General features: G+C 46.7%; 1 protein-coding gene across 1 annotated transcript; it reads right to left on the bottom strand.

The window, feature by feature from the left end:
• Positions 1-539: 539 nt before the first annotated feature.
• On the bottom strand, positions 540-26,435 carry BLK (BLK proto-oncogene, Src family tyrosine kinase). Its single transcript, XM_054291720.1, has 12 exons — positions 26,334-26,435; positions 23,999-24,047; positions 17,786-17,879; positions 16,721-16,819; positions 15,590-15,693; positions 10,403-10,552; positions 9,638-9,790; positions 8,528-8,707; positions 7,915-7,991; positions 4,586-4,736; positions 1,735-1,866; positions 540-748 (listed from the first exon to the last, which is right to left on the bottom strand). The coding sequence occupies exons 1-12, from the start codon at positions 26,433-26,435 to the stop codon at positions 540-542; spliced, it is 1,500 nt and encodes a 499-aa protein (XP_054147695.1).
• Positions 26,436-26,552: the final 117 nt, after the last annotated feature.

Below are 26,552 nucleotides of genomic sequence, written 5' to 3'. Positions count from 1 at the left end.
GAGTAGGACAGGGATTCTTCACCCCCAAAAAACACCATCCTGACACCTCAATAAAGAAATGGGAAACCCTCATATCCAGTTTTTTATTACTGATTTGAGGCAGAGAGGGGCATCACCCGGCCCAAGGAGGTGCGGACAGGAAACACTCTCAGCCCTGCCCGTGGCATGGAGGGGGTGCAGCATCGCCAGCAGTGATTCTTCACCCCCAAACCACCACCCTGGCCACGGACCCCTCTTCCCAGAGCTGCAGCTGCGGGGCTGAGGGGTTTTTCTCTATCCAGGTGGGTCACGAAGGAGTTTTCTGTCCTTCCTGCCAGAGGTGATGCCTGCCAGGTGCGCACAGCTGTGCCACCTCTCAGAGCCACCTCTTCAGTCTTTGCGACAGCCACAGAGCTGGCAGCATCCTCCTCCCTCGAGTCTCTCCTCATTCCCCATCTCCATGCGCGGATGGGAGGAAGGGAAAGCCGAGCCACCGAGCCACCAGCGGGTGGTGGCTGTCGTGCAGCGCTGTCCCCAGGGGCTGGCGGGGCTGTGGCTGCTCATTGCTGCGGCTCGGGCTCGTACTGCTTCTCCGTGGAGGTGTAGAAATCCTCGAGTACCGACTGCAGGTACTCGAAGGTGGGGCGCTCCTCGGGGTTGCTGCGCCAGCACTTGAGGATGATGCTGTAGAGCTCGCCGGGACACGACTCCGGGCAGGGCATGCGGTAACCCCGCTCCAGGTTGCGGATCACCTCGGGGTTGGTCATTCCTATGGGGGGAAACACAGCCCAGCAGGAGTTATTCAGCACCCGGGATAGGGGGGAAGGTCTGTGCTGCCCGAAGTTCACACCCAGGTACGGATGGAGGGGCTGAGGTGGTCCCTGAATCTGGAATTCCTGAATTCTGGAAATCTCTCTTCAGGGTTTGCTTCCTCTCCATGACTCTGTCCCCTCCCTGATTCCCCTCTCTGAGTTTGGCTTTGCACAGGGATAACTGAGGGAAGGAAAGCCAGCTTGAAGGAGCTCTTGTGACAAGGGGGACATTGAGGGGCTGGAGATGTCCAGGGAAGTGAATGGAGCTGGGGAAGGGGCTGGAGCACCAGGAGGAGCTGGGAAAGGGGCTCAGCCTGGAGAAAAGGAGGCTCAGGGGGGACCTTGTGGCTCTGCACAACTCCTGACAGGAGGGGACAGCCAGGGGGGTCGGGCTCTTCTCTCAGATAACAAGAGGAAATGGCCTCAGGTTGCACCAAGGGACTTTTTGACTGGGTATTGAAAACAATTTCTTCATGGAAAAGAAGAAATGGCAAAGCTGCCCAGAGCAGTGGTGGAGTCCCCATCCCTGCAGGGATTTATCAGATGTGTAAATGTGGCACCTGGGGACATGGGGCAGTGGTGGCCTTGGCACCTTGGCTGGGTTAATTCAATTTAGAGACCTTTGGCAACTTAATTCTGTGATTCAGAGACAGCTGGGTGTGGAAGTGCCTGGACACTCATTCTGCATTCCCAGCACCCTGTACCTGGATAAGGAACCCTATGCCTGATAAGGGATCCTGTATCCTGATAGGGAATCCTGTACCCAGATAAATAATCCTGTACCTGGATAAGGGATCCTGTACCCAGAAAAGTGATACTGTAGCCAGATAAAGGATCCTGTACCTGGATTAATAATCCTGTACCTAGATAAGGGATCCTGATCCCAGAAAAAGGATCCTGTGCCTAGATAAGGGTTCCCATGCTTGGATAAGGGATCCTGTACCTGGATAGGGGATCCTGCCGAAGGTGATGATCTCTGTCAGGAGGATCCCGAATGACCACACGTCAGATTTGATGGTGAAAACCCCATAGTTAATGGCCTCTGGAGCTGTCCATTTGATGGGAAATTTGGCACCTGTCCCAAAGAAAACAAAGAGAAATAAGTCCTGGAGTTAAAACAATTCCCTCACCTCTCACAGGCACAAGAATTCCCCCAAACTGATCCCTGGTTCTTTTTTTGGATTCTTGATTATCTTATCTGCACATCTTCCTTGGGATCTGCTCCATCCCAGAGCTGGATGGAATATTCAAAACTAATTTGGCAGATTTATTATGGGACAACAACAGTAGGATTTTATTCTGTATAAAATTTCTTTAGCTTTTGCCAAGAAAAATTGTATCAGATGATCCTTGAGGTCTCTTTCCAACCTGCTACACTGTGATTCTGTGAAATCACTTATTAGAAGGGGTTGTTTTATCAAAAGTGCATAAATATAGCAGCAAATATAAATTCCTCCGTCCTTAAAGCTGCATAGTGTTATTAAAACCAAAAAAAACACCTTTTTATTTTGTCCACCGAGTTCTTGCTTAATGCACTGTGGACAGCAATGACCAAAAGGTTGCAATTTCAGTTTAGCTAAAAATAAACCCCAAAAAAACAACAACCAACAGCAAAACCACCTTGATAAGTGGGAACTGATCATGTTACACTGCAGAGGAAACCACATTTTTATTTATACACATCCTCCCAGGACTGGAAATCCAACTGCAGGGTGTGAAATAAGCACCTCAGTTGTTGCACATCACACTCTGAGGGGCAAGGCTGGGAAATGCAATATATGAAGTGAGAATTGTTCAAAGCAGGTAGAGGAGAGGTGTTATTCCAGAGCAAAGCTAGCTGGAAAAATGCTGATGGTTATTAACAGAATCCTTTGGTTATTAACAGAATTATATTGATTTCATCAAAGCTTCTCTTAAGGATAAGACTGCCTTAAAAATTTGTAGCAAAGTCAAAATTCCCCTTCATGACAGTTTCCAAATTACATTTGGGATCTTTTACTGCTCTGAAATAGTTTTGCAAGTTGAAATGGATATGATTTGTATCAAAAAGTATCTTGGGGACAGGAAATTGAAAGAAATGTTTCTTATCTTATTAAAAAGCCCACAAAAACTATTAAATTTCCTTTCCTCAGGGTATATTTTAAGGGGAGTTTTATCTCATCCCAACTCTAGAAGTGGACAGATTTCCAAAATTTGAAAATCTTCTGCTAAGTGTCACTTATCAGTGACTGAATTGTTTTATTTCAGTCCCTTCTGCTGCTTTCCCTGATGCTCTGTGGAGTCCCTTTGCAATCTGAATGATTTGATCTCATGCCTGACCTCGGACTCAGAGCTCAGTACAGGGATGATCTCAGAAGACTTTTCCAAACCAAAAGATTCTGTAATTTATTGTTTTCTGTGTGGTCCCTCTGCTGTGGAAGGGCCCTGATGTGGTCAGGGCTTGGTTTGCCTGGCACACCTGGAAGCTGCTGCTGGATCCAGATTTGTGGCTCCAGCTCTGTTATTTCCTTCCCTCTGGACTGAATCCCTGCAAAAACCTGGCCACGGGCAGCAGCCTTCATTAGCAGAGGTGAAATTTCCTCTGGAAGGGCAGCAGGAATCCCCCAAACAGAACCAAAAGAGTTGTTTTCCATTTCCCCCTGCAGTTTTCAGTTGGTTTTATAGCCCCCAAGCCTTGCTGCCTCTCCCAGAACTGGAGGTTTGGGTGTTTCTGTTTCTCCTGCCCTCTGCCTGATGCCAGCCTGGTATCCTGGCATTCCTGGGGATAGGATGCCAGAATCCAGGACACTCCTCTGGCTGCCCTGGAGGACTCAAGACCCAGGCAGGAGGCTCAGAGACCTTGGCATGGAGTCAAAGACACCTGTGCCTTTGATTTTAACCCATGGAAACAATTATCAACTTTGTGCAAGGAGTTACAAGCCACAAGGGATTGAGTAGAATGATAGCGAATTTATCACAGGGTGAAAATATAGAATTTTGGGTTTTTTTAGAATGGAGGTTCAGGGGCCAAGATGGAGGAATCTGGATGTGTCCAGTCTTTCTCCTTCTTCTTCCTAACCTCCATCTTCTGCTGTGTTGGTGGCACTTTTGGATTAGTTTAGAGTAGAGACAGACTGTCTAACAGAGGTGATAGGTATTTGTCAGAACCCAGGAAATTCCTCTGGCTGCCCTGGGGGACTCGAGACCCTGCCAAGGGGCTTAGAGACCTTGGACCCCTGTGCCTTTGATCTTGACCCATGGAAAAAACAATTACCACCTTTATATGAAGAATTACAAGTCAACAGAGTTTAAATAGAATAATAGTTTGTCACGGGGTGAAAAGTAGATTTTTGGGGTTTTTAGAATGGGGGGTTCAGGAGGCAAGATGGAGGAATCTGGGCGTGTCCAGCCTTTCTCCTTCTTCTTCTTGGAATCCATCTTCTGCTGTGATGGTGGCACTTTTAGATTGATTTAGAGTAGAAGCTCACTGTCTAACATAGATTATAGGTATTGGGAAGTTATGGTAAATAAAGTACACGTACTTTTTAGTATAAAAAGATAACACTGCCCCAAGGTGGTCAGTGTGCCATGAACCGACGTGCTGGACAGATCTCAGCAGGTCAGAGAAACAATGCAATAGATAAGAGCAAATAAACAACCTTGAGAACCAGAGCCAAAGAATTCTGCCTTCTTCTTCGGTCTCTGGGCTGGGAAAAAGAGACTTTCCAACACCTCGGGGTCATCTCAACACCAGAGACCCCTTCAGTAGGAGGGTGGGAGATGAGGGCAGTGCTGGGAAGGACACCCACACCCACCTTCCTGTGCCAGGTACTCGTTCTCGATGAGCCTGGCCAGGCCGAAGTCGGCGATTTTGCAGCAGAGCGTCTCTGACACGAGGATGTTGGCGGCCCTCAGGTCCCGGTGGATGAAATTCATGCGCTCGATGTAGGCCATGCCCTCTGCCACCTGGGAGGGGAGGAAGAGCACACCTTCATCATCACCTCCCCATAGCATCTTGGGTGGTTTTCACACACATTTGCAAAGCACAGCATTTTTATGGGGTTGCTGTTGTCTCTTTGTGAGCATGGATGTGCCTATGTTGCTGATGGATGGATGGATGGATGGATGGATGGATGGATGGATGGATGATGATGATGGATGGATGATGATGATGGATGGATGATGGATGGATGGATGATGGATGGATGGATGGACGGATGGATGGATGGATGGACAGGTGGATCAGCAGACAGGTAAATAAATAGATATTGCACTCATACAGGTGCAGATATTCAGCTTTACCATCCTGAGCAGCCAAGTGAAGCAGAACAGAAGCACCACTCTCTGTTTTGACCTGAGTTGTGTCTGCAGCGAGAGCTGAAACCACATCACTAGATTCCCAGTTTCTGCCACAAGTCTCTCCTCTCCAGTGGGCATTTTAGTCATAACCATTCCATTAAATATGTGAATTAAAAAAAGGGGAAAAAAACTACAAAAAAATCAAACTAGTAAATCACAGAATTAGAAAATGTTGGAAGGGACCTTAGGACCTTAAAGATCTCATTCCAACCTCCTGCTATGGGCAGGGACGCCTTCCACTATCCCAGGTTGCTCCAAGCCCCGTCCAGCCTGGCCTTGGACACTTCCAGGGATCCAGGGGCAGCCACAGCTTCTCAGGGCACCCTGTGCCAGGGCCTCCCCACCCTCATGGAGAAGAATTTATTCCTAAAATCTAATTGAGGGACCTGTTGTGTGATGAGCCTCTATCAATGACAGCAGCAACATTTCATTAATGAGTGCTGGGGGTTGAAAAGGGAGATGGATGGAAGACAGAGGTTGCCAGGTTGAGTCTCAGATTTGGACTGGGCATTTATTGGGAAGGTGAGTGGACGTGTGCAGCCCCTGCCAGCAAGGGGTAGCAACCATTAAAGCTTTAAAGTGTCTGTGGGTGAGGGCAGTGCAATTTTCCACTCCATGCAGATTCACATGAGCCTCTGCACTCACATGTGGTTTCAAACAGGATACTCACACATACTTTCCAATGCTGCATTTCTAACCTGTGTCAACACCCCTCTAGTGCAAGGGCTGATTTCTGCAGTGGAAAATGGAAGAATTGATGTAATTTCCTGTCCTGATGTTAATGAGATAGGACCTGGTGCTCAGCCCGTTCCAGCCCAGAATGTTTTCAAGCATTTACCCTCAAGACTGACCACAGGATTGAGTGTATCAGCCCAGAGTGTTCTAATTTTAACTCACACGGATGTCATTGGATCAAAAATTGCGCTCGAGAGGGTTGGGCGCCTGCTGGGCTGTGATGTCACCCCAACACCACAGATAAGCAGATTGCAAAACAGCTCAGCAGACTGCCCTTTCCTCCTGCTGCTCCTCCTCCCAGAGACACCCAGGGGATGTCAGAGCCCCTGCTCTGGGGAGGTGGTGCTGGGCTGGGAGAGGGAAGGATTGAAAGTTGTTCTTCCAGTTGATGCCAATGCCTCAGGGATGGGTAAAATCCTTCCTGCCCCATGCTGAGGGTGACTTCTGTGGGTTTTGCATGATTGGGGTGTGGGGGTTTGGTTTATGTTCAATTATCCTGGTCCTGTGGGTGATGAAGTTTGCCCAGAGAAGCTGTGGCTGCCCCACCAGCCCTGGAAATGCCCAAGGCCAGGCTGGACAGGGCTTGGAGCAACCTGGGATGGTGGGAGATGTCCCTGCCCATGACAAGGCATCGGAATGAGATGATTTCTCAGTCCTTCCAACCCAACCCATTCCATGATTCCATAATTCTGTAACATTGACCAAAATCTTTGCTCTGAGTCACCCAGAGATTGCTCTGGTCCTGCACAGAAATGCACCTTGCCAATTTCTGGGGAATTCTCCCACTAACCCCAAGAGCTCTGTAATATGGAATAAGGAATTAATTAATTAATTAATTAAAATAATTAATTCCTTTTCCTCAGGAATTTAACACAAACCACAGGCTGTATTTTTCAAGAGAGGGAATGAAACAATGAAAGGTGGAGGGAGGGAAGTGGAGATTTCAGGAGAGGAGGGAAGGAGAGAAGTAATTAAGTCAGACAACCTAAACAGGGAGTGTGCATTTGTCTCCATAGCATCTCACAGACAACAGTGATGAAGCTGCAGAGATGGAAAATTTATCAGTAGTGAAGAGGGAAGGAACAGAAAGAGGTTTCTCTGCACCCTTATGGAAAATTCAAAATAAAAATGACAGAAGGTGGCACTGCTTTAAAGCATTTAAATCTTTTCATTCTGGTTAAAGCAAGAATTAAAATATTTCACTATAATAAGCCATCCCCTCAAATATTAAGATTTTCCAGTTGTTAATTTATTAAAAAGCAACTCTATATAAGGGCTGGAACCAGTAAACTTTGCACATTGTTTCCTTTGACAAGAGAAGATGAGTGATTTAATGGATAAATCCCATATTCAGTCTGATGCTTCAGGGTATTATTTTTTTTGGCCAATATTTCCTAATTAGCCTGACTCTGCTCTGGATGAGCCAGATTCTGTCAACAGCTGTCTGTGACCAAAGTGCAGTGATTTAGCCATTCTCATTCTTCATGTGGTTTCCCTAATTTTGCCCTATTTGTGTTTAGAGGCACTTCTGGACTAAAATTTCAAGCTGCTGCTACAGCTATGAGGATTTGCAGCCTGGGGATGCTTAAAGGCAAAAAGTTTGTTTTCCTGAAGAGCAATATTCCCATATCTGAGGATTAGAACATCCTTTATGCCTCATCCTCAGAAGGGCAGGATTGGTGGTCCTGCATTGGAAGTCTCTTTGTTGAGCTTTTTCTCCTTTTTTGATAAAAAGAAAAATAAACTTTTTTTCCTACTCAGCAAGGAAGAAAAGCAAAATAAATAAAATCAGACCGAAAAAATTTCAACCACCCTCCAAAAAACCCCAAACTCCAGATCTCTAGCCCTGCACTAAGCCATCAGAGTGTTGCCCTAAGGACAGAACTGATATGCACATGGACAGAGAAGGATGAGGAGAATCCTTAAGGGAGCACACCAGGAGGAGCTGTTCTTCTCCAGGAAACCTTTGCTCTGACTGACTGCAGGCTTGCGAGAATTTCACTGAGTTATAACAAATCTTGGATCCTTTTCCCATTGAATGTTCACTGACCTGAGCAGAGATATCAATGAGTTTGGGGAGATTCAGTTGGCTTCCTTCTTCTGTCTTCAGGAAATCCAGCAAACACCCTGCAGCACAGGAGAGGAGAGACTGCTGTCACTCTTCTGAATAATCTATAAATTTGTTTTCCCTGGTGCTTCTCTGAATACATGCATCAAATCTGCTTCCATGCTAAGGGAAATCTGAGCAGCCAGAGTGGGTGTCCACTGGAGTATCTTCCATTAGGAAAGCTCTCAAACAGCCCAAATTCTCATCTGTTTTGCACAGATCTGCTGCAAACTTCTGGGCATTCATAGTTTGAACTGTTCCAAACAAGAGGAGCAAAAGAAAGGATAATTTCACCATGGAGGGAGTAAAAACCTGAAACAAACTTCCGGTGAGAAAAGTGGGGAGGAGAACTTTAAACACTCTTCAAATGGAGCATCACCAAAGTTTTTTCATCACCCAGAAAGTCTTTTTCTGTACTAGAATCAAACTTTTGGGTCACTTTCTTGCAGATTTGGTACAACCCCTCCTGCCCACCCTCATTCTGCGCGGGAGCACTGGCTAGATCACCAAAGTGGTTCTGGAGAAGCCCAGCACAGAGCTCCAGGAGGGTTTTTACCATTGGCCATGTACTCTGTCACGATGTAGATGGGCTGCTTGGTGACCACGGCGTAGAGCCGGACCAGCTTGTTGTGCTGCAGCTTCTTCATCAGGTTTGCCTCTGCCAGGAAGGCATCAGGGTCCATGCTGCCCTCCTTCATGGTCTTCACAGCCACCTTGATGTTGTTCTTGTAGTAGCCTGCAGGGAGGTTGTGGTGTTTTGAGGAATTTTGGGCTATCTGCAGGTAGATTGTGATGTTTTGAGGAATTCTGGGCTCCCTGCAGGGAGATTGTGGTGTTTTGAGGAATTTTGGGCTCTCTGCAGGCTCATGTGGGGTTGTGTGATAAGGAGAGCTCATGGAGCAGAAGACCACAGGAACAGCTTGAATCCCTCATGAAGTAACACGTGGTAAATCCCAGTGCCAGCAGGTGTGAGGGGAGAAGGGACACACTTGTCACAGCTGTCACCCATGAGACTGCATCAGGGATGGTCCCTGCAGTGAGCCCATTCTCACACAGCCCTCCCAGACCCTTTCTGAGTGAAATCCTCTCACCAGCTGGGCTCTCAAATCATCCAAATGCAGCCAAAAAGGCAGGACTGAGCAGTCAGCACATGAGCTCAGCCTGGTCCTGTCCACAATCTCCATTTCCAAGGCAACCAGCAACCACAAAGAGGGCGGCAAAGGAAGCTGAGCTCCCCCAACTTCCCCTCCTCCTGATTAGCAGTAGGCAGGAGGGCCTCAGGGATGGAGATCTGGGCTAAAAAGTGGAACAGGGAGGCAGAAAAAGTGGGAAAATGTCACCCAGGTACCCTACTGGGTGTAGTGACTTAGGATCACTGGCATCATTACAGCTGTGCCCAGGATTCCCAGGAAGAATGAGGGCATATCCCAAGAGATGAGTAAATAGAGATTTCAACACCCATCCCCTGTGTAAGCCTTGCTCAACCCCTGCTCTCTACAAACATGAGCTGTCCAGTCCTTCCCAGGGATCCTGTGTGTGTGTCCATAAATATTTGTTTGTCCTTCAGGATCCCTGGAATAGTCTTGCCTTAGGGAAATAAAAGGGTTTTCCATCTCCTCTCTTTATGTCTTTTTTTTTCCCCTGGAATGGAAGGGACTCCACTTACCCATCCACACTTCCCCAAACTGCCCACTGCCCAGCTTCTTGACCAGCTTCAGGGCCTCCCGAGGGATCTCCCACTCGTCCTGGGCCCAGGGTCTCTGGGGAACCAGGGATGTGCAGGGAGCTGTGAGGCGCTGGCACAGCCCATCCCCTTTCTCTGCAGGAGGACAAAGCACAGGAGAGTTCAGTGGGATGGCAGAGAAAACCTCCTCCTCCTCCATCCAGGAGGAATCAACCCATGGAAACCTCCACAACCACACAGGGAAGTGGTGAGCCCCCAGCCCTGGAGGGGTTTAAAGGTTGTGTGGATGTGACACTTGGGGATGTGGGTTAGGGGTGGCCTTGGCAGTTCCGGGGGAATTCAGTGGGTTTAGAGGGTTTTTCCAATGTTTATAATTCTATGATTTCATGAAAAGCTTCAGCCACAGGGATCAAGGCACCCAGAATGGCCCCAATCAAAGAGGAAAGCTCAAAGGGAGCCAAAAAAGAGCAAATTATCCTGCCCAGTTATCCCAAACCCTGCTTCCCATGCATCCACCTGCATATCCTGGCAACATTCACCTCTTTCCTTTCCTGATGGGGGACACTCCCTGACTTTAGGGCTGGGGGCAGAGCTCACCCTTGCAATTCCCTAAGATGGAAACCAGGACATGGGTTCTGGTTGTAGGATCACAGCTGCCCCGTGAGCAGCTGTGGTGTCTCCCAAACCTTTCCTCCCTCTGTCCCCTCTTCCAGGACACAAATCCATGAGGGAAGGCAGAGAACTCACGGCTGTAATGATGGATGAGCTCGGGCAGGCTGGAGAAAGTCATCCTGGGGGAGATGTAGTACCCCCCTCCATCCAGGGAGCGGATCCTGTAGTGTTTGATGATGTCCCCGTGGGCAGAGTTGTTGTCCCTCACAGACAGGGAATAGGCATCTGCAGAAGGAGCAGAAGGAGCTGTGAGGACAAACTGCAGTCCAGTTGCCTCCTCTTTCCACCAACAGCTCCATCCAAACCAGCCCTGGCTGGTGCCTTTCCAGGGCAAGTCCCCCAGAATTTACAGCTTTTCTCTCTCCAAGGCAAGGGGACAGGATAAAAGCTCATCAAAGCTGAACTGATCCAGTCCAGGCTTCCTGGAGTAACACCTGCCTGTGCTGTGTCCAACAGCCCCCTGGAAGCCCTGTGGGGACCAGCAGCATCTCTGCAGGCTGATGTTCCCCAGGTCAGGATGGCCTTTCCACAGCTCCATGTTCCCATCTGAGCTCTGCCAGCCTCAGCATCATGAAATCAGAATGGTTTGGGTTGGAAAGGAACTTAAATTTCATCCATCTCATCCATTTCCACCCTCTGCCATGGGCAGGGACACCTCCCACCATCCCAGGTTGCTACAAGCCCTGTTCAGCCTGGCCTTGGACACTTCCAGGGGTGGTGGAGCAGCCACAGCTTCTCTGGGCACCCTGTGCCAGGGTTTCACCCTCACAGTGAAGAATTTCTTCCTAACATCCGATCTAAACCTGCCCTCTTTCAATTTAAAGCCATTTAAAGCCATTTTCCTCTGGATTAAACATTATTAAACCTTGTGCCAAGGTCGGTGGTTCAGCTAAGAAGGAGAACAGGAGGTGGGTTCAGGGGAATTGTCTTGTTCAGCCACAAACTTGTGACCTGATCCAGGGATTCCCATCTGGAATCTTGTCCCTTTTGGGTTTCAAGGGAGCTTCTCAGCCACCCACCACTCCAACCTGCTATTCCCTCCATGAGAATCTAAACCAGGGATGGTTTTCAGTGCACAAAAGCATCACTAGATGTTGCTGCAGAGCAGAACTCCCAGCCTGTGTCAGTGTGGTTCAATGCAGCTTAGCAGTGGCGTTTTTTTCCCCCTTTGTCTGGATTGTATTTCTGGAGTGAGTTGTTACAAGCCTGCTGGGCTGTTCTAAGTCTAATATGTCACCTGGGCGGATAAACTGCCCATTTTTTATGCTTTTTTTAATGAAAAGGCAAGGCTATACATGTTTAAAAGGGATCTGTTCATGCAGGATCATAAAAAGAAGCAACAGCAAGTCTGAAACCCTAATCCTGCACGTGAGGGGAAAGTTTATTAACATAAAATCCTCTCTGGCTGCTGTTTCTCCATCCCAGCTGTTTTCCCTACACTGTGCCTGAAAACCATTCACATTTATAAAAAGCAGCAAAAAAACCCCACCTCTGTGGATATTTGCTCTGTTGGAGTGATCATAAATCTTTACAAGCAGAGTTTGGAAGAGTCTAAAATTTTCCCAAGTGCCAGCAATCATTTTGAGGGGACTCCCTTCCTGCAGAGACCAGATCTGGTGGTGCAAAATCAATGGAAAAACCTGGTGGTTTAAATGCAGAGCCAGAGAACCTGAAATTTGATGTGGTGGTCTCCTCAGCAGAGAAAACTCTTCTGATTCCCTTTCCTTCACCATGAACGTCAGGCAGAAGACAAATTAAGAAGCCTTTTTGATTTGATCAGTCCTGCAGCTGAACAGCTGAGAAACAGCCCTGAAACATCTTCAGTGGGGCAATAAAACCTCAAGGGAAAGAAATGGCTCTGCTGGCTCCTCTGTGGCCCTAAGTTCCAAAATAATGATAATAAACATCAAGGCCCAAGGCTGGACTTGATAATATTAAGAGATCATTTTTAACCTAAATGATTCTGTGATTCTGTGAAGAATAATATGATATTGATGACAACACAACATTACTATTATTATTATTACTATTATTATTATTATTAATATTATTATTATTATTATTATTTCTATTATTATTTCTATTATTATAATTATTAATATTGCTATTATTTCTATTATTACTATTATTATTATTACTATTAACTTCCATTATTGCTGTTGAGGGTGATGACATTGTTTTAATTTCAAACAGACTGAAATACTGCCCAGGCCAGACTGCAGCACAAGAGAGTTGGGCTCATGTGGCACTAGACCAGGAGGGTGCTTGGTGTGCCTGGGACACAGCTTAGGGTTTGTGTGGGATTTTTACAGGGTGAGGTCTGCTCAAGGAAGGAGCCAAACGTGGTGTGAAGGCAACTGCACTGAGGCCAAATGATTCTGCAGAAGGAAATCCAGGAATTGATGACAAAAACATCTCTGGAAGGGGGTGTCTGGGGGCTGAGAGTCAGCAGGGAAAGGAGACCTGCGCTGCTTGCCAGTGGTTGCACCCAAAATTCTCTTCTCCCACAGGATCTCCTTTCCAGGCCCCACCAACCCTTTAAACTCTCCTACATTTTTCAAACAGTCAGGGCCAATCTCTCAGCTGCCAGAGTAAATTCTTACCCTGTCATTAAGCTAATGACTGCATCTCAGCCCCAGCCACAGTTTAATTTGCTGCAGGGAACGTGGTGGAGCTTCCCTTTCCTTCTCCATGGCCAGATACTGTTCCCTTGGGAGCTGCTGTGCAGAGGAAGACACTGAAGGGAAAGATTCAATTCTTCCTTCACAGAATCACAGAATGGTTTCGGTTGGAAGGGTCCTCAAAACTCATCTTGTTCCATGCACAGAGACACCTTCCACTACACCAGGTTGCTCCAAGCCCCATCCAACCTAGTCCCTGCTCCCGGCGACAGCAGAAAATGGAAATCATTGACTCCTAATTCCCTCTGATGATGTCCAGGATGGCCAAAAGAGTCCAGAGCATCAGAATCAAAGAATCATAGAATGGTTTGGGTTGGAAGGGTCCTTAAAACTCATCTTGTTCCACCTCCTGCCATGGACAGAGACACCTTCCACTAAACCAGGTTGCTCCAAGCCCCATCCAACCTGGTCCCTGCTCCCAGTGACAGCAGAAAATTGACTCCTAATTCCCTCTGATGATATCCAGGATAGCCAAAAGGAGCTCTTGCTCTTCAGCCTCAAGGGACATTCACCTGTTCTGCATCCTGGCACAGACCTGGGCTGGTAAAGAGTCCAGAGTACAAAATTTATGGAACGATTTCTTCATCAAAAAGTTGGCCAGCCCTGGCACATCTGCCCAGGGCAGAGATGGAGCCCCCATCACTGTAAGAGTTTAAAAGCCACGTAGATATGGCACTTGGGGACATGTGTTTAGCCCTTTTCCTGCTCCTACAGCTCTCAGCTGCCCCTCAAATCCTTCCCAAGGGAAGGGCAGGAGCTGAGCTGCATGCAGAGGCTGAGCTCAGTGAGGTCCCTCCTGCTGGGAGCAGAGATGCAGGAATGCTGCTGGGAGCCAGGAGCACGTGGCTCAGCACAGCTGGGGGAATGTGCTCCTGCAGCTTTTGGAATGATTGGTACTTCAGGGGGACTTTGTTTATTTGCAGTAACTTCGGCAAGGACAGTGCTCTGCCGATGATTTCACTGCTTCCCACACTGTCCCCATCTTCCCAGGATGCTGAATTTGCCTTTTGGGGACTCTGAGGAATGTTGGCTCTGAAGATTTGCAGAGTTTCTGCATCTCAAAGCATGAGGAAAATGAGACTCTGCTCAGGATGGGCTGGGAATAGGTGCTGCTGCTCGTCAGGGTGCAGAACCCATCCCACTGTGCCTGACACATCCCAGTATGAGGCAACCACCTCCCAGTTTAAGTCATTAGTGGAATTTAGCTCAGCCCAGTGGCTAAAATTTGTCCCTGATGGTCAAATTTTGCTGGTGATGTGCCAAGTGAATGAAAACACACGTCATGGGGATGGAAAACCAGGAACAAACAGTGGGGCTGTAAGGGCAGGGTTAAGTCTGTGGCATTGCTCTGCACATCTCTTGGTGGGGCACAGGGTGCTTCACATCCGGGAATTCAGCTTCATGGCACATTTGGAGATGCCTGGCTTTGTCTTTTCCCTTTCTCTTTAGGGAGGGGGAAGCTGTGGCTGAGATGGATCAAATGTGGTCATTCAGGCAGCCCAAAGCACAAGGTGCTCAGGCAGCACCTGGATGATTCAGAGGATGAGGAGTTTGAAGGAATAATGCCCATATTTTATACTAAATATCAGAAAAGGCACAGGGCAGAGACACATCTGAGTATTTGGGACTCACATGGGGCTTTCATGGAGTGGATCTTAGAGGTTTTCCAACCTAAACAATTCTGTGATTTTATTGGGAAGACACAAAGCACCTTTTCCCATGTGTTAAGGAAAGTCTCCTGCATCCATTTGGAAGGAAAGGAACCAAATGACAGCAAGACTGAAACACTTTTCTGAACTAATCCATGGATCTGGTTCAGAGCAGAACCATGGGACCATCATGAGCATCTCCATGCTGTAAACACACATGATGGCCCAGAGGAACCAAGGAGAAAAAAGTAGGAAAGAAACAATAAGGAATTCCCATGCGAAAACCTAAACTAACTTCCAGAGTCTATGAATTAATACCATGGAACAAATAAATTGAAATTACATGGTTTTCTATTATGGTTAATAACTATATCCACTGTCCAAGTGGAGTTGGAGCATTCTCTGGCTTTTCCATCCTCACTGAATAATTTCTTCAAAAATCAGACGTTTATATGGAAGTAAAGTGGATGAAATCCATCTATCCTGCTCCAGTCACTCTCCTTCCAAAAGTTCTGTTTTGTATGAATTCTCCTTGCTGCAGACAATCAGGAAAAACATGTTTTCTCTAGGAAAATTACTTTTGTCCAAACTGTGCAACTTTCTATTGCAAACAGGAGAAATATTCCTTCTAGAGTGTGTAGAAATATCTTAAAAAAAAAAAGGAAAAAAAAAGAGAGAGAGAGACATTTCCTTGGGAAGAACAGGAAAAGAAAACCCCTAAACTATTTCGGAAAATCTGCTTATTTGTGTTCCTGTGTCTCTGCCATGAACTCTGGTGGAAGAGCCACTCTTACCACAGCCAGAACTGCACAAATGAGTAGATCATGAGAAAATCTTTGCCCTCCAAACCCCCAGCTCACTCCTAGAGCCCTGCTGAAGGTATTCCAAGCCTGGGCAACAATGGGGAATTACCTTTGCTCCACAGATCTCACCTTTGGTGGTTTCACTCTCCCTGACGAGGAAAGAGCCAACTTTGTTCCCAGAAGACAACAGCAGCCGTTCAGCATCTTTTCTGCTCAGAGTTCTAAAATACCACCTGGGAGACAGAAAAGGCAAAAGCATGGCTTGTAAAGGAAAAACTCTTAAAAATAGAATTCTTTCCAGTTAGTTTTTTTTTTTTTAAATTAATCATTACACTGTGAAACTGAGGGCTGTTTTTATTAGCAAGTAGATTTTATCTGCTGGAAAGTGGCAGTAATCGACTGTTTTGGGTAGATTAACACCAGATTTGGATCACTTTGGACTTGTTTCACAGCCTGGAAATTCAGACAGTGCGGGGAGTAGATGGGATGTGCAGTATTCCATACAAAGAACTGTTATGTCTCAGCCACATTTCTGTGCCCTGCTGAATATTTGCTGAACTCAGTGATGGTTGGGTCCCTCCAAGAAGAGATTGCAGGCAGGACTGATCATTTAGAGCTGAATGCCTTAGAGGAGGAGAACTCATGGAAAAAAATTTCCTTCTGTTTGTATTACAGGCAAAATAAACTCTTTGGACTCCAGTGTTTCATTTGATTTTCCTTGCAGAGAGGCTGCATCTGGGCTCATGTAAAAAACAGCACTGTGGGTCTGGGTGCTGGCACTCAGTTTTCTTGTTCAATTGTTGTTCTGGCCCCTGGCAGATCCAAGACCTGGATCAGTGCACCCCATCCAGAGATTCCCAGTTTATATATATGGGTACTTTTTTGGAAGGTGAGAGATTTAAAGCCATTTTTGTGGGTGGACTGGCCCAGTGGGACAAGAGGTTGGTCCCTGGCACTGCCACCATAACCTTTCTGTTGTCCCCACCCAAATCCTTTTTTTCCACAGTGGGTGCAATCAATGGGATAAGAACCTTTGCCCACTTCCCCCAAAACAACCTCACCCTCCCTTTCCACACCAACATGATGATTAAAAGCTTGTTCTGAGCTTTTGGGCAGCATTGTTTGGGATGAATGGCATCCCAAACAATGGATGGCACCTCCTGCCATCCAGCCCAGCAGTGACATCTTCCTGCCATCAGTAAAGCTCCTCTTGGAGCTCATTGAGATCTGTGTCGGCCTCTCAAAAGCTTTCCCACTTACTTTTCTTCTTCCAAACTGTCCACTTGTGCCACGAAGTTGCTGGGGATGTATCCTTTCCTCCCAGTGCTGAGGGACTTTGCCAGCCACCAGTCCCCCTCTCTGCAAAGGGAGCAGAGGAGAAGGTGTGAGTGCCCACAGGAGGTTTCGTGACAAGCTGAGGTTGTGGGGATGTGGGACTAGGACTCCATAATCCACTCTGCAGTTCCTTCTGGGTTCCCAAGCACCAATACAAGGTTGGAGGCTCTTGGTGTTTCAGGGACTTGTGGAGGTGACAATCTCTTTCCATGAATGTGGAGCAACCACAGACCCAAACCTTTGCCACACACCTCGAGTGGTCATGGGGTTTATTTTGTCTCCTGAACAGGGCATTGGGGTTCTTTCTGCTCCTTCCTCTGTGTTCCAGACACCCCACCTTGCTGTCCCACTGCTGACTGAGCCACTAGTGATGACCCCAAGCCATCTCCATGCAGGGGATTCTCCATCTCCTTGTCCCACAGATCCCAGCCCATGGCACGTGGATGTGAAATGTCACCTCTGGAGGCCACCTCAAACCTCCAGCAGTCAAGGCTGGAGCAGCCCTCCAAGGCCTGGGGGCCCCAAGCTCACCTCTGCCCTGTTATGGACTGGGCCTCTTCTGTGGTGAGTTTGAGAAGTTGAAATGAAACCTCACAAGTGTCTGGCTCAGTTCTGTCCTTTCCTCTGACTACACCCAACCCACATCCTTTGCAGAAGCAGAATCAGCACAAACACAGGACAGGACCTGTTTTTTCTTCTTGTTGTTGTTTTTTTTTGTTGTTGTTATTTATGCTACTTCTGCACCCCCGGGCAGTGACAGCAAAGAGGGTCCCAGTACCACCCAGGCAGGGACAGTCCCCAGCCCCAGAGTATCTGTGACCCATGGAAATGTCGCCCTGCAGAGAGAAGAGGGTACCCACAGCCACGCTCTGGAGAACAGCCAAGGCACAGGATCAGCTCTGGTCAGCTGCAAAGGGGTGGCTGACCCCAAGGTCTCCCCTTTCCCAGCCTCCCCGTGCTCATCTTTGAACTTCCTCCTGGGTCACTTACTTGGAGAGGACCTGGAGTTTCTCCCCTTTGACCAGCTCCAGGTCACGGTCACTTGAGGCAGGAAAATCATACAGTGCAACCACAAGCAAGTGATCTGAAAGAAGAATTAACTCCTTTGCATCCAGACTGTTTCTTGAGGGTTTCGATGCACATCTGGGTGCATTGTGGGGCATTTCAGCCCCTAAACATAGGGCTCTGTCATCCTCCCACCCCCAAATCCAACCTTTCCACCAACCCAGCTTTCCTGGTCACCACAAGCTCTGCTCAGGGATTAACACTGATTCAACAAAGCATTTCCTGTGTATGTATTTTTAAAACACTGCAGAACCACCCCCCAGTCCACAAAACCCAGAGTGTCAACAAAAAAAAGGGGTTTGTGTGGAATTGGAAGGGTCATAAATAACCTGTCAGAGTTCAGCCTGAGTTTTACACAGTGCTAAATGAAAACTGCAACATTTCCCATGGTGGCTGTGGAATTTGACTCAAAATTATGTGGGGGTTTTTTGATTTAAAAAAGTACAAAGTCATTGCAGTTTCTGTTATTTGAGGCTGTTTCTAGAGTTTAGCTCTCCTTGGGCTCATGGTCTGTGGCCTGTGCTTTGGTATCTTGTCATCCCTCCCTTTTGAACACTTTTTCTTGCAGTGAATGAATCGCAGAATGGTTTGGGTTGAAAAGGACCTTAAAGCTCATCCAGTTCCATTCCCTGCCATGGGCAGGGATGCCTTCCACTGTCCCAGATTACTCCAAGCCCTGTCCAGCCTGGTCTTGGACATTTCCAGGGATCCAGTGGCAGCCACAGCTTCTCTGGGCACCCTGTGCCAGGGCCTCACCACCCTCACAGGGAGCAATTCCTTCCTCACATCTAACCCAAACCTGAGCTGTGCCAGTTTAAAACAGTTTTTAGAAGCTACCCCTTGTCCTGTCACCTTCTGCCCATATAAAAAATCCCTCTCTCATTTTTATGAGTCCCCAGGCTGCTCTGGCCCAGCCCAGGCTGATCCCTGTAGGCTGGAGCTGAATCTCTTGGTTTGCAAACCCTGGAGGTGCCGGGGCTGCTCTCGGGGAAGCGCTGCAACCTTTCCCCTGTGCTCTGCACGCTCGCAGCTGCTGAAGCAGAAAAGAGCAGCTATTCTGGGGCAAATCAAAGTTTATAAAAAGATTCAGCACATGCGCAGGATAACAGAAATCAAACCAAAACACTGTGGTGGAAAAGGAAAAGAAAGGAGAAGGAGGGAAAGAAGGAGAATAAGAGAAGGAGAAGGAGAAGGAGAAGGAGAAGGAGAAGGAGAAGGAGAAGGACAAGGACAAGGACAAGGACAAGGAGAAGGACAAGGAGGAGAAAAACAGAATTAAAAAAATTAAATAAAAAAATTAAACAAAAAAGAAAATAAAAGAAAAAATAAAGAAAAATGAAAATTTAAAGAAAAAGAAAAAATTTACAGAGAAAGAAAAACTTTAAGAAAAATCAAAAGAAAATTTAAAAGAAAAAGAAAAGGACAAAAAGAAAAGGAAAAATTTAAAGAAAGAAAAGGAAAAAGAAAAATTTAAAGAAAAATTTAAAGAAAAATTTAAAGATAAATTTAAATTTAAAGAAAAAGAAAAATTTAAAGAAAGAGAAAAAGAAAAAGAAAAAGAAAAAGAAAAAGAAAAAGAAAAAAGAAAAAGAAAAAGAAAAAAAAAGAAAAAGAAAAAGAAATAGAAAAAGAAAAAGAAAAAGAAAAAGAAAAAGAAAAAGAAAAAGAAAAAGAAAAAGAAAAAAAATTTAACTGTACTGCAGGAAGGCTTTAGCTTGTGCTCAGCCTAATTAATGCAGTGAGACCGATGGACAGCCTATTATTAGCATTTTTCAAAACAGCCTGTCAAGCCACTGTCTTTGGGTGACCTTTTCAAATAATGCCACCAGCAAGAGAGCCAGACTGGCCCTTTGTCACTGCGAGATAACCGTGTCTCTGGGGTGACTTGGGGTTTGTGTCTGTGCGAGGCTGGCTGCTGCTCCGATGGCAATTTGTTAGGGAGGAGAAAGGGTCAGCGTGGGAGGAAAGGCAGCTTTGGAAAGCAGAGCCCTGAGCAGCTCCCTTCAGGCTTTTGAGAAGGAAATTGGAGATCCATGAGAGGTTCCAGCAGAGGCTCTCTCCCAGGATGGGAAAAGGATGATCAGTCACGAGGGAGAATGCTTTGAAGTCTGAAAATAGCTGGCACGGTTGGGGGCTTCCCCTTGAGGCAGCTCGAATTAGCAATGCACCCAAACTCTGTCTGCCTCCTTGAGAAAGTTGTTATCACACATCTGCTCAGACATGAAATGGTTTGGGGCATGAGGTGTCCACAGCCAGCCTGCCATCCACACACACACACCCTCCTGGTCCTCTTGAAAGGGAAATAATGCAGTGATCACACTCGTGCTCAGAAAAATAGGAGCAAATGGGTAAATATATTCAAGCCCAGGGTGGCTGTGCACTCCAGAAAATGAAAATGGAGTTTTGATCTCGAAGCAACTGACATAAGTGAAAATAAATGAAATTTAAAAGAGAGAATGTAACAAAGACAAAAAGGGTTTGTATGCTGAAAAAATACTTTATCACCTCTTATCCCACAACAGGCACACTGAAATGAGCCAGAAGAAAAGCTCTCTCTGCCCGAGCTAGCAGGAGCTGCCATCTCATGATGAAAGGGGCTCTTCCGGTCCCTGAGTCCATCACCCCATGAGAAACACATGGATTACACTGCCTTGGACCAGTTTGATCAACTCAGGCCATGAGAGGCTCGCTGGGGCTGTGAGGAGCTCTCAGATAAGGCTGCCAGCCCCAGGACTTTGACTGGGAGCCAAACACATCCTGGCTCAGAGCTGCTGTCAGCAAAGTCTGATACCAGCAGGGTTTGCAGAGGCTCAGTGCCAGTTTGGTGGCTCAAGAGGAATGATTCAACCAGTCCACCCACTGCTGGCTTGTCCTCAATGGAAGGTCTTTGCAACCACCTCATGGTCACAAAGCAGGGCTGAGACTGTGCCAGGGTGTCCCAGAGGATCATCCATTGGTTTAGGGCCATTTTGGGATGGTCATGGTGTGAGTGACAACTTGCAGGACAGGTTGGCCAGCTGGGTGCACCGAGCTATGGCTTAAAGCTGCTGGGAATGAGCTCAGCTTTCTGTTTCAGCCTGGTGTGGGCTGGATGGAATCACTGAATCCTAAGCTTGGAAAAGATCTCTAAAGTCATCCAGTCCAACCATTTAATGCAGCACTGCCAAGGCAACCCCTAAACCATGTCCCCAAGTGCCACATTCTTGTGGCTTCTAAATCCCTCCAGGGATGGTGATTCCATTGCCTAGGCAGCCTGATCTGAAGATTGGTAACACTTTTTGTAAATTTTTTTTTCCTAATATCCAATTTAACCCTCCCTTTTTACAACTCAAAGCCACCTCCTCTTGTCCTTTCATTTTTTACCAGAGAGAAGAGCCCAACCCCTACCTGGCTACAATTTGTTTTCAGGGAGTTGTGCAGAGCCAGAAGGTCCCCATGAGCCTCCTTTTCTCCAGGCTGAGCCCCCCAGTTCCCTCATCCTTTTCTCCTCAAATGGATCAAGGCAAACATTTTGATTAGAAGTTTTTTAATTTCCCACTGAAAACTCAGCCCTTTTTTCAGTAGAAAAAACCCTTCCTTCTCCCACTTCAGTTCAAACTCCCATTTCTGACAGCATTCATTTCAAACTCAAAACCACATTCAAGTAACAACAACAAAACCCAAGAATTTCGGCATTAACTTTGAGATGCCACAGAAGACCTCAAGTTCCAGAGCATGCTAACCTTCCACACCCTGAAACTCAGTCCTGCTCATACTTTGGTCAGCAAGAAGCAACTGAAGAGGTGGAAGAAGTGGTGGTTCCTCACCAGAAGAAATGACCTTGCAGAGACTTCGACTCTTTGCACTGTTGCAGGTTATTAAAATGCCTGAGGACAAACACCCAAACCCACCAGCCCTTTTCATTAGTGGGATTTAAATCCAGCTGTGAGCAGCTGGCAGGGCAAGGGCAGGGGTTATTCTACCTATTTTTTGTGTCATGCCCATCCAATGCAAGCAAACAGCAGCCCTACCATGGGACTCTTGGATTTGGGGCCCACTGTGAGCCAGGACCTTGCAATGCTGGGGGCTTTGGGGGCTCAGAATTAAAATTTTGACTCTACAGAGACTTAAAATCAGCCTTTAAAACTTTGTGGTTGCTCAGGGAATGGTGTTAAAATGAATGGGAGACTCACACCATGGGAGAAACACCTGAAATGAAAAAAGGAGTGGTGCTGCCACATGCACCACATTGAATCCAGAGTTCTTCACCCCTTGCCTGCCTTTGTTTTATTTCCATGAAGACAAATAATATCAGGAGGAATTAGGGGTTTTTTTTAAATAAACAAATTAATGATTTCAGAGACAGAGGTGTGAAAGCTGAAAAGTGTGAGACAATTTCAACAACTCCAGATCAGAAAAAAACCCAAAGAAAAATAATTCAAAACGCAAGGAGAGGAAAAAAAAAACCCACAAAAATTAAAAAAAAAACAGGAAAAGAAAGGGTTGATTTTACATCATGTGCCCCACTTCCATAGGCAATAATTTTCCCTGATTGAATTTAAAGTGCTCCCACAGGATTTAATTCATGTCTCTGAATTTATTTTTTTTATACGATGTGATTGCCTGGATTTTGAACTTTCTCTTTTGATTCACTTGAATTGCTGACACTTAGGAGAAGATCTCCGGTATCTTAAATATCTTGCTTGGTTCGTATCAGCCTGTTTTGCCACACAGGGCACAGTCAGATGTAGCATCATTTCAGGAAACTCAAACACTGGCAGAGAAAATAGGAAGTTTTCCAGACTGTCAGTGTGAATATTCTTCCAGAACTGGAACTGAATCTAATGAACAAAATTAGTTTTGAGAGCTGAAAATGGCTAATATTGTACTTAATCCATTTTTTAGCATCTTTCAACTTCTGCCTTTGGGCATGAAGGAGAAGTAAAATCCGCCTCCTTGATCACAATTTCTGCTCTGACTCTGACCAGAGTGGAAAAAACCTTGTGATAAAAATCCTGTGATAAAAACCCTGTGAAAAAAATTCTGTGATAAAAATTCTGTGACAAACTGTCGGTCTCTGCTCAGCTGGGGAGGTGGGAGAGCACGGCCACTTGGAAACGTGCCATGAAAAAAATTCTGCAAAAGAAAACAGTTTCTGGAAAAATGGCATTTCCATGAAAACACACCCCAGATCACGTGGTTGAAGATATTCACCTCCCACAGATTTGATATCCATAAAAAAGGCCAAATTTGAAGGATATTTTGATGTTGCAGGAGTTCCTGTGCTTGGCCCATGGTTTGGACCCTCCATCACCATCCTTAAGACCTAAGAAGACCTAACACTGTCATTCCATCCATCCCATTTATTCACCATCCCCCTTTTCTCTTCCCTCACACCATCTCCCCTAATCCTACCCTTTCATCCACATGTAGAACTTTCATGTTTTGCTAACTGCCCCTTCCAAGCTTCCTCTATTTCTCCCCCTCTTCTAATTATCTCTCCCTCTGTCCTGAATCTGCAGAATTTCTTTGACAAAAACACACACGAGCTGCTGCTGGAGGCCGGGCAGAGGGGGCTGAGGGCTCCCTGCTAAAAGGCAATAATCTCCAAACACCATCTGTGACCCACAGATAATTGCAGAGGTGGATGAAGCCAACAGCCCATCTCCAGGCAGGGGCTCTGTGCATCCTTTTTTTATCCTCTTCCCTTTCTTCTCCTTCTCTTTGTAGCCTCTCTGGGCTCTCTGATGCCTGCTATTTCCTCTGAAATGTTCAGCTGGCTGGATAAAGCATCCATGACTTGTCACACTGCAGACAGGGCAGAGGAATCTCACACAGCTCCAGGCTCAGATCTGCCTTTTCTCCAGCCATCATGGAATCACAGGATTGGAGGAGACCTTAAAAATCACCTGGCTTCCAAAGGAGAGGGAGTGCTCTTCCCCCTGGATTTCTTTGATCAGCAAAGGGAAAATTGGCAGCTGCAAGGACTTGGTGATGTAAACTGAGTTTTCTGAGCCACTCTGATAAACTCCCTGCCTGGCACGGCTGCAAATACAGAAACCACATGCCTGTGATGTGATGGCTCGTCCTCAAACCCTGACATTTGGGGACCACCACCCTGCAAAACCCCAAGGGGAGGCAAAGAAAACAGAGCCTTACCTTGTGCAGAGGCTTGGTTTAGATGAGGGCTGTTGATAACTTGTCTCCCCTGTAATAGAAATAGAAAGGAAAAAGGAGATATTTATCACTTTGCTGTGTTTCAGGAAGAACTGATTTCAGCTTCACAGACGAGTGGGAGTCTGGTCCAGAGACCACTGCAGCCCCTGTGCCTGGCTCCACAGCTGTGATGGCTTCAGCACATTTTGCCATGAGGTGTTCGCAGCTGTCCTCACAGAAAAGCTGCAATAAGCCTTGGCTTCCCTCGGAGTTAAAGCAGAAATGTGCTGCCCCCTCACTTGGAGCCTGCTCCATCCAGCCCCTGTCCGCTGATGCCAGATTTAGGATCAGTGAGGGGTGAGAGATGAATGGTGCAATTGAGAAATGGCAATTGCAGAGTTGTTTGAAGCAGAAAACCAGAGATGCTGTCTGCCATAATTGTCCCAAGGATCATGGGTGTGTGATATCCTTTGCTCAAGATTACATTAAAAAAACAGAGGCAGTGACTGCAACAGCTAATTAATCAGAGAACTGTAGAAATCATGGAATATTCGATGGTCCTTGTGGATATTCACTCAGGATATTCTATGATCCAATAATTCTATGATTCCTGAGATGGGAGGGGCCCACAAGGATCATTGATCCAGCACCCCAACCATCCCATCCTGTGCCTTGGAACATTGTCCAAATGCTCCTGGAGCTCTGGCAGCCTTGGAGATTCCCTGGGGACCCTGCTCAGTGCCCAGCACCCTCTGGGGAAGAACCTTTTCCCAGTATCCAATTGGGAAAATTTCCCAATTTGGGAATTAGTCCCAAATCCCAACTGGGACTAAATCTCTGACACAGCTCCAGCTGTTCCCTTGGGCCCTGTCACTGGTCACAGAGAGCAGAGATTGCAGCTGCCCCTCCACTGTCCCTCAGGAGCAAATTGCAGACTGTGAAATTAAATAGCAACAAGTTGCTGCAGCTCATCTGGGCACAATTTTAAAATGCTTACTTTGCTCCTGGTTTGGTTTGGCCCTGCTGCTGGAACTGGCAAATTGTAGATCATAGATAATTCCAAGTGAGCTGGGATGGAACCACCCTGTTTTGGGGGATAACTGCTTGAAATTGGCCTTCACCCATCTCACAGTGCCCATGGTGGGTGTTTGACCACACTGGAAATTTTTATACACATGCAAAAGTGGTGAAATACAGACAACAGAACTAAAAAGACCTCGTGTTTTCTGCCCGTACCATCCTTTCACCCCACCTCAGCAGCAGTGTGGGGTGGAAGAGCTGCTCATCTGCTGCCATTTCTCATTTAAGTGGAAGAAATTTGGATTTCCCCTGACATGTGAGAGCTGAGTGCCTGTGGCAAAAAATAACGAATGGCAGAAGGTGGCCAGTGATACTGTATTTATACTGATAGTGGCTCCTCTCCAGTGAGCTGGAGAGAATGAAATTTAGGAAAATAGCATCTTCTTGGTCAATCTGACATCTGCTGTCATGAAAACCAGACTGAATAGCCGTGGGAGAACTCAGAAATGAAAGTAAAGGAGTGAAAAACATCTCCAGCTGTCATAAAAAGCATTGATTTGCAATTCCTCCCCTCTCCCAGGGCTCAAGATGGTCTTCACATGAGAGCTGCATCTCGAGTTTCTCTTGTGATGGCTGCAGGGCTGGCAGGGGCAAGGAAAGACAAAACAGCTTCATGTCCTTTGGACAGCAACAGAGGCAAAGTGACTTACAAAGTTTAAGCAAGTTTGTCATTTGAGGTCTCCTAGATCCTTCCCCAGTTCCCTCTTGCTCTGTGTCCATGCCAGCAGAGGCTGAGGGAATGCAAAGGGAGCAGCAGATGCTCAGCATTTCTGATTCTCAGCACAGACTGCCTGCAGACCCTCCTCTCTGAGCCCGCTGAGGACTCACAGTGGTGAAGTTTCCATTGTGGTTTGCAACTCTGAATCTTAGCCTGAATCTGACCCATCTTGCAAGTCAGCAACATCAGCTTGGGTTTCAAAGTGCTGATGAGAAGATATTTCAATACATAGGATTTTATTTTGAAACATATAAGGGTTCCTCAGAGCCCTTCCCACCCCTGTCCAAAAGGGAGGACCAGGTTTCCCAGAGAAGCTGTGGCTGCCCCATCCTTGGAAGTGTCCAAGGCCAGGTTGGAGCAACCTGGGATAAAGTAAGTTGTCTCTGCCCATGGCAGGGGGTGGAACTGGATGGGCTTTCAGGTTCTTTCCAACCCAAATAATTTTGTGATTCTGTGATTCTAAATATTGCCTGCATCACCTCATCAGATACCAACTGAGCTGTGGTGGGATCCCAGAAGGACACAAAACTGCAGGCTTACCTTGGGTGGGGCAGGAGGAGGTTTGCCCTTGTTTTTTGGGTTGCCTCCAGAAGTGTGTTTCTCATTGGGCATCAGCTGATTTTTGCTGCCAAACAACCCCATCCTGAAAGGAAGAGCAGAAATTGGTTTTAATGGGACTGCTTTTGTGGAAAGGTGCAGGCACTGAGGGACAAAGTCTTTCCATTCATTAAGAACAAGCTGGACAAGATCAGAATGCAG

This window comes from Melozone crissalis, unplaced genomic scaffold, assembly GCF_028551555.1.
Source record: "Melozone crissalis strain CALT ecotype California unplaced genomic scaffold, PUWL_Pcris_2 ptg000106l_1, whole genome shotgun sequence".
Lineage (NCBI taxonomy): Eukaryota > Metazoa > Chordata > Aves > Passeriformes > Passerellidae > Melozone > Melozone crissalis.
This window is presented reverse-complemented; position numbering and strand designations above follow the sequence as displayed.

Coding starts and splice junctions, on each gene's coding strand:
- BLK (XM_054291720.1), bottom strand. CDS start 26,435: ATGGGGTTGTTTGGCAGCAAAAATCAGCTGATGCCCAATGAGAAACAC. Junction 16,820..17,785: donor AAACTCCAGGTCCTCTCCAA/GTAAGTGACCCA, acceptor CTCCCTTTGCAG/AGAGGGGGACTGGTGGCTGG. Junction 10,553..15,589: donor GGAGAGTGAAACCACCAAAG/GTGAGATCTGTG, acceptor CTCCTTCTGCAG/ATGCCTATTCCCTGTCTGTG.